This window comes from Lentinus tigrinus (assembly GCF_003813185.1).
Source record: "Lentinus tigrinus ALCF2SS1-7 unplaced genomic scaffold L226scaffold_109, whole genome shotgun sequence".
NCBI classification, from domain to species: domain Eukaryota; kingdom Fungi; phylum Basidiomycota; class Agaricomycetes; order Polyporales; family Polyporaceae; genus Lentinus; species Lentinus tigrinus.
In genome coordinates, this window is record NW_027138018.1 from 1 (window position 1) to 8,866 (window position 8,866).

The 8,866-nt window shown below is 57.3% G+C and overlaps 6 protein-coding genes across 6 annotated transcripts; 4 read left to right on the forward strand and 2 right to left on the reverse strand.

Moving 5' to 3' along the window:
- Positions 1-94: 94 nt before the first annotated feature.
- Positions 95-4,381, forward strand: L226DRAFT_517835 (cytochrome P450; the record flags this gene model as incomplete). Its single annotated transcript, XM_067678526.1, has 6 exons — positions 95-239; positions 2,602-3,075; positions 3,125-3,243; positions 3,294-3,585; positions 3,630-4,011; positions 4,071-4,381. The coding sequence occupies 6 exons, from the start codon at positions 95-97 to the stop codon at positions 4,183-4,185; spliced, it is 1,527 nt and encodes a 508-aa protein (XP_067528285.1). The 3' UTR covers positions 4,186-4,381.
- Positions 4,382-5,036: 655 nt separating this feature from the next.
- On the reverse strand, positions 5,037-5,832 carry L226DRAFT_517839 (uncharacterized protein). Its single transcript, XM_067678527.1, has 2 exons — positions 5,614-5,832; positions 5,037-5,552 (listed from the first exon to the last, which is right to left on the reverse strand). Exons 1-2 carry the CDS (start codon positions 5,729-5,731, stop codon positions 5,086-5,088), a joined length of 585 nt encoding a protein of 194 aa, XP_067528286.1. The 5' UTR covers positions 5,732-5,832; the 3' UTR covers positions 5,037-5,085.
- Positions 5,833-6,322: 490 nt separating this feature from the next.
- Positions 6,323-6,617, forward strand: L226DRAFT_425867 (uncharacterized protein; the record flags this gene model as incomplete). The annotated part of the gene is made up of 2 exons (XM_067674643.1): positions 6,323-6,448; positions 6,507-6,617. Coding segments are annotated over 2 exons (237 nt in total), but the record flags the coding sequence as incomplete, so codon positions are not given.
- A 140-nt stretch (positions 6,618-6,757) lies between these two features.
- L226DRAFT_422876 (uncharacterized protein) lies at positions 6,758-6,949 on the forward strand (the record flags this gene model as incomplete). The annotated part of the gene is made up of 1 exon (XM_067674594.1): positions 6,758-6,949. A coding segment is annotated over one exon (192 nt), but the record flags the coding sequence as incomplete, so codon positions are not given.
- Positions 6,950-6,979: 30 nt separating this feature from the next.
- On the forward strand, positions 6,980-7,249 carry L226DRAFT_474496 (uncharacterized protein; the record flags this gene model as incomplete). Its single annotated transcript, XM_067676604.1, has 1 exon — positions 6,980-7,249. The coding sequence occupies one exon, from the start codon at positions 6,980-6,982 to the stop codon at positions 7,247-7,249; it is 270 nt and encodes an 89-aa protein (XP_067528289.1).
- A 128-nt stretch (positions 7,250-7,377) lies between these two features.
- L226DRAFT_548774 (uncharacterized protein) lies at positions 7,378-8,566 on the reverse strand (the record flags this gene model as incomplete). Its single annotated transcript, XM_067682628.1, has 3 exons — positions 7,378-7,932; positions 7,994-8,242; positions 8,300-8,566. The coding sequence occupies 3 exons, from the start codon at positions 8,564-8,566 to the stop codon at positions 7,378-7,380; spliced, it is 1,071 nt and encodes a 356-aa protein (XP_067528290.1).
- Positions 8,567-8,866: the final 300 nt, after the last annotated feature.

Genomic DNA, 8,866 nt, shown 5'->3' on the forward strand with positions numbered 1-8,866 from the left:
ATCGCGTCTTGGTTCTCTCCAGCCTCGACACGTCGACACCAGCTCAGCCTACTCCCTCCCTAATCCGACAACTCGTCCTATCACATCCCTAGCCATGTCCTCCATCCTGTCCTCCATCTTCGGCTCGCGCAGCAAGCACCTCCCCCCGGGCCCCCCGGGCCTCCCCGTCGTCGGCAACCTGAAGGACATCCCCAGCACGGAGCAGTGGAAGTACTTCCACGAGCAGTCGCAGAAATACAGTGAGTTCTCCGTCGTGCTTATCGTCCTTTCAATTTGCTTCGCGTCCGTTTCCTTGTCGCGTCAAGTTTCTTTCGATCGCAGGCTATCTTCCTCTTGTTGTTCTCGTGTTGCTACGCGTCACTCCCACTTCTATCTACCACATTGCTTCGCGATGTGAATGCATTCGGAGGGGGAAGTGCCAGTCCTGGCTAAAGCCCTCTTCTCCCTCTTCTGCCTCGTCTCCCGAACCCCCTCTGCATTATTGTCTTGCGTCTTCAGCAGCACGTGTTCTCCGCTGTGTCCTTCCCTCCGGACATCACTCTTTATGCTTCGCAAAGAGTGCGCGTGTGGGCGTATGCTGCGGCGCTTATCGCGACTCGCTCCGTCTTTCCCGGGGATACGCGTCTGAGTACGATCCTGCGCCGCATGTCGGGACCCGCCTCTCTTGCAGTGGGTGCGGTCCCGGGCTGTGCCACGACTGTGCGCTGCCACAAACTGAGGGGGCGGCGCGGTGGCGGCGGCGGTCAGCCCCCACCTAATTCGTACGCGCAACCTCCTCGATAGCGTGGAGAGCTCTCCGCCACCATACGTGGAAGTACAGCGCCGAGAGTCGGTGCCGCTAAGGGTGTGCGAGCAGCTGGCGTCGCGACTCTGCCTTCCTAGCGGACTTTGCGTCTGTGTTCGGGGAGGCTGGTTGCTTGCTTCGCGTCTGCATTGCTCGCAGCACAAGTTCGCCGTCTTCGACCCAAGATCCGGGCAGGCGGCGGCGAATCTGGCATCGCAGCATGAGCCTGCGAGACTGTCAGACATTGATGCAGATCCTTGCGTCCTTGGGCGTAACCTGCCTCCTCGGGTGCGCTGCGGTCTTCATGTCGGCATATCCCTCGCAGTTGCTGTACACACATTCTACGCGCCGTCTGCGCCAGCACCTGGCAGCGCGCGTCTCGACGCGCAACCTCCTCGACAGCGTGGAGAGCTCTCCGCCACCGTACGTGGTAGTACATCGCCGAGAGTCGCTGCCGCTAAGGGTGTTGTGACCAGCCAGCGGCGCAACTCTGCCTTCTAGCGCACCTTGCGAACCTGTGGGTCGGGGAAGCTGGCTGCTTACTTCGCCTCGAGATGGGCTGCATTGCTCGTAGCGCAAGTTCTCCGCCCTAGGGCCATGTTCCGGGCATGCGGCGGCGGATCTGGCATCGCAGCATTAGCCTGCGAGACTGTCAGACATTGATGCACGTCCTTGCGTCCTTGGGTTGTGACCTGCCTCCTCGGGTGCGCTGCGGTCTCATGTCCCTCGCAGTCGCTATACACACAGTCCCTCCTGCGCAAAGCACTCTTGCGCGATCCTGGGCTGTCGCGCGACGAGCTGAGGGGGGCGGCGCGATGGCTGAGGCTCGCGGCGTCGGTGTCGCTGAGAGTGCAAGCAGCGCAACTCTGCCTCAGTTGGATGATGGCGCAGCGTCGATGGTCGCTAGCGGACTCCGTGAGACTGTGGTCTGCGAGGCTGCTTGCTATTCCGGACGCACTGTGCCTGGTCGAGGTATCTGCATCGCTCGCAGCGAGACTTCTACGCTTTAGACCCGAGATCCGGGCTGGGGCGGCGAATCTGCCATTATTGCGTTGGCATATCGGAGTCTTCGAGATGTTGGCAGCCTGCGACACTATCAGACATTGATGCAGATCCTTGCGTCTTTGGGTGTAACCTGCCACCTCGGGCGCGCTGCGGTCTTCTATCCTCGGCAGTTGCTATGCTCGCAGTACCTCCTGTGCAAACTCACGATCGCATGCCTTCATCTGTGTCTTTTCTCTCATTGCGTCCCCGAGATGGGCGCAACGGGGAGGAAATACTCTCTGCCATATGCCTAGTCACGGTCTTCCGCTCCCCCACATCATTATCTTTCGTATCCGTCAGCGCTGGTACTTTGTCTTCTGGCAGCTCCAGCGCATTCTGCGTCCTGTCTTTCCCTCAGGACTTCTGTGCTTCGGAGAGAGTGCGCGCACTGCCGTACTCATCATAGCTCCGTCTTTCCCGGAGTACCTGTCGACTCCTCTTCGCCGCCTCAGTGTCGCGTTGCGTGGCTGAGGAGCCGCAGGGAGCTCGGTGCTGCTAAGAGAGTGCAATCAGGTGGCGGCGTGACTGCCTCAGTGGATGGCGTTGGCGCAGCGTCAGGTTCTCCACCTTAGAGCCAAGATCCGGGCTGAGGGAGGCGAATCTGTCAGCGCCGCATTGAGTTGCGATCTCTCGTCAGCTTGGGACATTATCAGACATTGACGCAGATCCTTGCGTCCTTGGGTGTAACCTGCCTTCTCGGGTTACGTCTTTCGCAGTTGCGATGCTCGCAGTTGCTCCTGTGCAAACACAAATACTGACCGCCTCTTCCGCAGACTGCGACATCAACACCTACCGCGTGCTCAACAAGACGATCATCGTCCTCAACTCGCGCGAGGCCATCGAGGCCCTCTTCGAGAAGGAGGTCGAGCACTACTCGGACAAGCCCGGGCGCAAGATGGCGAACATTTCCGACCTGATTATGACCCTCCCGTTCATGAACACCGGCGACATCTTCTCTAACGCGCGGAAGCAGTTCCACTTGGGCATCGGGCCCTCGGCCGTGCACCAGTACGACCGCGACTACGAGGCGTCGTCGCTGCAGTTTGTGCAGGCGCTCGCTAAGGACCTCCAGTGCAAGAACCTGGACACGACCATCGACGACTCGCTCGGACACGTCTTCCTCAAGGTCTCGACTGGCTACCACGGCGAGCAGACGGAGACGATCCTGCAGCAGATGAACAAGCTCGCGCACTTTGCGGCGGACGTGCTGGGGGACAAGTACCAGATCTTCGACATCATTCCTTTCCGTGCGTGCGTTCCTTTCGTCCGCTGGTTCGCTGCTGACACGCGTTGCAGTCTCGTGGGCACCGACGTGGCTCCCGGGGATCGGCCAGAAGATCAAGTACGGCGAGCAGTGGAAGAAGCAGCTGCACGAGACAGCGCAGACGACCGTGAACATCATGCAGCAGAGCAAGGTGCGCTTCACATCGGGTCCACCTCTGCACCCCGGCTGACTCCCGGACAGGAGCAAGGCCGCATGTCGGTGATGTCGCACGTGTACAGCGCGGAGGACAAGGACGACCGGTCGAGCATGATCGCGGTGACGATGAACGCGGGTGGCATGCTCGCGACCGAATCCGCGACGCTCACGTTCCTGCTCGCGATGGCGCGGTTCCCCGAGATCCAGAAACGGGCTCAGGCCGAGGTCGATGCGGTCTGCGGCGACCGGCTGCCGACGATGGCAGACCGGCCGAACCTGCCGTTCGTCGACGCCGTGCTCTGCGAGGTCCTGCGATGGGTGTCCATCGCCCCAGTCAGTACGTGCTCCCCCCTTTTCGCCGTGACGCGCTGCTAACCGGAGCTGCGGCAGTCGCACGCGAGGTGAACGCGGACGACCACTACAAGAGCTACCTGATCCCGAAGGGGGCGACGATCATGGCGAACAACTGGGCGATCTCGCGCGACGCGGCGATGTTCCCGGAGCCCGAGATCTTCCGGCCAGAGCGGTGGCTGGACGACGTGGGCAAGGCGCTGCGCACGGACGGGAGCCTGCTGCACCCGATGAAGTTTGCGTTCGGGTTCGGGCAGCGGACGTGCCCCGGGCGGTACCTCGCGGACGCGCTCCTGTTCAGCCACTACTGCCACATCCTGAAGGTGTTTGACGTCGCGCTCCCGCCTGTGGCGGAGAACGCGAAGATTGCGGCGGACGAGAAGATGAAGGTGAAGAGCAATGGGGCTGCTTGGTGCGTTCTTGCGTGCTTGGCATCTTGAGACGTGGCTAACGTTCGCCTTCGCGCTGCAGCCGAGTCGAGGAGGTGTATGTCACCCTCGCGCCGCGCTCGGAGGCCGCTTCGGCTCTCATCGACCAAAAAGCGGACGCGCCAAACGGGAAGGCGAACGGCACCGCGTCGCACTGATCACTCTCGACGTTATCACCCTACCCTACTCTACTCTTCATTACCACACGACTACTCACGCATCTCAGCATCGTCATGTATCGCCACGACTCGGTTTGATTTTTCGTACTTCACGGTTCCGAATTTACGCACATAGTATCCAGTGACAAGTGTACTGTACTTCTAGTAGACCTGAATCATAGCAGAGTTCGACGACAGCAGCGAGATGGATCGACCTGCGAGGCGATGTGCCGCTCTTGCCGGCGCATCACGATGGTTACACCGTGAATATGTTCGGTAGGTGCTTGTCTCGAGAGTCGAGATGAAACTTCCGCGGGCAGAGAGGGAGATAGGGCGAGTTCGAGGCTCTATAGCACAGTGGGACCATTCACCGACATGGTGTGGCCGATGAGAGGGCTCTGTAGAGCGGTGGCGGCCTGGGTGCTCGACACGGCCATCTGTGTGCCCTCAACATGTCGTGTCCGAGTTCTTGTCCGCAGTTTCCTCATGAGCGTGCGTAATTAGTATGCATTGTACAGGGTGTACAGGAATAGAGTCCGTGCTTCAGACCAGACCGCCGTGCGGTCGACTTCTCCTGCCACGAGCAAAATGCGGAAATACATCAGTCATGCGAAAATAAAAGACAAACAATGTGCAGCCATCCCGGGACGAGAGGTGGTAACCAGGTGAACGTTACCGTCTCTAAGAAGCTCAGCGGACGCCGCCCGGGTGCTGCACACACTTCCGGCTGATTGGGTCCGCTTAACCACACATATGATGGTCGCTGACAAATTGTGTGCGGGCCCCGAGACCGACCCCGGAACAATTATTGGGCCACACAATCGACACACAGACACAGTTTTCCACTGCTGAAGCTGGCAAAATGAATGCGCATTGCAGACTACAGTGCTGAACTAATGCCTAGGTGTCCCCACACTCACTCCTCACCTCGTCCTCTTCGTCGACCTCGTCCAAGATCAGCTTCGGAGTAATTGCACCGACCATCCGGCCCTTCTTAAGCGGCAGTCCAAGTGGATTCGTCTTTGGACGGAACCGGGCGAGTTTCAAGTCGTTCCGAGGGTACGGGCCCCAGCAGTGCGGTGCGGGAAGCTTGACCGGCCGGCCCGGGAGCACTTCAAGCGGTCTGCGCCGTGCAAGATCAATGTGCGCAGCATCCGCATCCTCGAACCGAAGCTCCCCACGGTCCCAGAGCCCGGTGAGGAACTCCATCACAGGCTCGCCACCCGGGACCCTGCTCAAGTCTCCAAATGGAATGTCTGCCCATACCGGCCATCCGACAATGCGGAGATGGCTGCGGATGACGACCGTGTGCGCATAGCTGACTATGGACCAGCCCATCCGGATGTTCTGCCTCCCTGTGTGCTCCACTGTGCATGGAAATGCGACTGTCACGGAAAGCACATAGCTATGAAGTAGATGAGTGCGTACCAAGTTTTCCCCTAATCTTCTCTCGAAGCTTTGCTCGCAGCTCAGCAAGACGGCTTGAGTAAACAGGCTGTAGTGGCTGGTCAGTGCAACTCTCGCATTGAGTGCTCGCTGGGCGCATTGTGCAGAATGCTCAAGATGCGGACGAGTAATGTGTTGGGACAGGCAGATGACTGAGAAGCAATGGATGTTAGGGCAAGAGAGGACTGTGGCAGTAGTACAACAGATGAAGGGTGGTGATACAAGGGGCTCTGGTCGCTTGACAGCTATCTCAAAAAACGGCGTCGCTCGCTCGCCCAGCCCGTGTGTGCCCGGATCACGGGAAACCCCGGCCGAGCGCCCAAGTGCGTCATACAGCCCGCGCGCGTTGACTTGCTCTCACTGTCAGCGGCCTCCCTACTTGACTTGCCGCACATCCAAACACGACCAATGGCTCCGAATCTTCCTGCAGCAAGGAAGGAAGACATCGTCCGGCTGTCTGCTACCCACAGCAATCGTGAGATCGCGTCTCTTCTCGGTACAACTGCGCGCTCATGTCAACGGGTGCTCAAGCTCTGGCGCACTCACCGCGTGGTAGAGAAGCCTCGCCGCTCTTCGCTGCCTGGACGGCCCCGGATCCTGTCTACATTGGATGTAGAGGTAAGCATGATTGTGCTGACCTATGAGTTCGAAATTCATCACTGACGCGCTCTATCAGTACCTTGAGGCCCGTCTGGAGCGTGAGCCTGACATGTATATGTCAGAGCTGCGTGAAGCTCTCCGCCTTGGCCGGGGTATTGAGGTCTGTGTAAATACCATCAAGAATACCTTGAAGCGACGTGGCCTCACGTACAAGAAGGTACGCATTCTTTGTTTTATATAGAATATTCACGATAAGTCTCATTCCCCATCCGTAGCTTACAAGACCCGCTCGTGAACGTTCAGAGGCACGCCGTGCGGCATATTTACGGGAGATTAGCCAGTACCGTCCAGAAATGCTTGTGTTCTTGGACGAGTCCGCCTGCAACCGCCATACGGCTCGACGCACGCACGGATGGGCGCCAGTTGGTGACCGCGCTCGACGGCATGACTTTTTTGTTCGCGGCAAACGGTATGTCTGTATACTCTATGTCAAGTTCAAATGTGCTCATAGTGCTATAGATATTCCATTCTTCCGGCGATCTCGCTTGAGGGAGTACTCTACTTGGACATATTAACATGCTCATGGACAGCAGAGCAGTTCCGGAAATATGTCGAGACTCTTCTCACTGTCATGCAGCCATACCCTATGCCAAACTCGGTTTTAATTATGGACAATGCAATTGTACATCATTTCGATGGAATACGTGAGTTAGTTGAGGCCCGGTAGGTAATCTTTCTTATATGAGGTATGGTTGGCTCCGATATTTATCTGGATTTGTATAGTGGCTGTCGACTTGTCTATCTTCCAGAGTACTCCCCTGACATGAACCCGATTGAAGAAGGTTTTTCAGCCATGAAGGCATGGATACGGGCGTATCACCATCATGTACTTGGTGAGTTTATGGGCGATCCGGAGTGCGACCCTTATGGTGTACTTTACCGGGCGGTCCATGAATCAATGACACCAGCTCATATTAGAGGATGGTTCTATGGATGTGGATATGTAGCATCAAAATGAAAACATAATTGATCAAGGGTGTATGAAATTAATGAACGAATGAGAAAATGGGTTAACAAATGATCAAAGAATTGCTAATGAGGGATTAGAACAGGAAGTACACCAACGAGCGAATATAACAGATAAACTCAAACCGGAGCGACATTTTCCTGATCAGCAGGTACAGCAGTGCCGCCATCTAGGCGGCGACGCTTACAAGCTGGAGTCGCAACCTGTTCCTCAATAAGCTGAAGGAACATAGGCACAGCTCCAATGGGCATGCCAACCCTCTCTGTAAAGACCTTACGGTCCTTAGCGAAGTGGAGGATGTTCTCCGCATAGTAGAAACCCTCCTTCTTCAAAGCATCCTCATACGAGGAATACTTGGAGTCCGGATAGGCGTCATCGAGCGCGGCGAGGGCGTCATGGATAGGCAAGGGTACAGTGCGAATTTTGCGGAAAGCTGCAGTGGTAGAGAGTGCCGAACTTGTGTCTGAAGAATGCGTAGACGGAATAGCAGAGCGGTGACCATTAGCGGCGCCCTGCAGGTCGGACAAGGCTCCGAGGTGGTTGTGGATAACAATAGAAGGGGCGGCTGAAGAAGCGGCCTTTTTGCCAGCACGCTCGGACTGATGGGCAGTCAGACGGTCGAAGATCGAACTGTTTGGTGGAAGTGTGCATTCACGGTCGCACTGCTGATTCTTCTAAACGTTACAGATCTGTCAGTATCACACGCAGGATACATGAAGATGTGCAAGTACTCACCATTGCACGTGCCCATGCCTGAAGTTCCCAAAGCTCAAGTCGCTGGCAGCGCTTCTGCGGGTCTGATGGGTTCGTCCAGCAGTAGGCTTCACCGGTCTGGTTGTGCGGGCAGCGCAACTTCTGGCGACAGATCTCGAACTCAGCACCAGCCTGTTCCTCAGAGTCCTTCGTAGCCGCCTCTACTGCCTCATCACGTTTGCGCTTTTTCTCGGCTTCCCTACGTGCAGCTGCCGTCCGAAGAACCTTGTTCTGTAGCATCCATGTGGATCAGCGCATCACAATGCATGGAATATAGTACACACGCACCAGATTGTCGACACAGATCTTGACCTCCTTATTGCCGGCACGCCACTTCTCCTTCCGCCTGACGTTCTCGACGTACAACTTCATGACATCATCCTCCTCCGCCAATGGACGTCGGGTAGAGGCCGGTTCGTTGTTCCACCGATACACCAGCTGGGCTGTCTGACGGTGGACTCCCATCCGGATGCACAGACGCTCGATGAAGTCGATCGGCTCGAGGGCGGCAGGAAAAGACTCAGTGATAGTGATGATCTCCTTTGTGATGTCCATAGTGTTGAGGGGGATGTCGCAGTCAACAACGGATGGATCTGGACACGTTCTCAGTATGGAGGAGATGACGATAGCGGCAAATACTCACCGGGACGCTCAGTATACCCAGCACCATCATTACGACGTCTACCCCGGGACGGCACGTTCTCCTGACCATTTCCAGCGTCTGGTATGGGCGGCGCAGGCATCTGGAAGTCCGGTACGTGGTTGTTTCCCAGCAACGTGAGAGCAAGCGCTGCCGCGACCTCCTGAGCCCTAGGAGGAGGGGGGTCTCCTCGAGCACCAGCGAGGTAGGCCCCC

Excerpts from the sequence above, each read along its gene's own strand:
- L226DRAFT_517839 (XM_067678527.1), bottom strand. The coding sequence starts at position 5,731 with ATGCGCCCAGCGAGCACTCAATGCGAGAGTTGCACTGACCAGCCACTA. Across the intron at positions 5,553-5,613 it reads GAAGATTAGGGGAAAACTTG|TGGAGCACACAGGGAGGCAG; the intron begins GTACGCACTCAT and ends TTCCATGCACAG.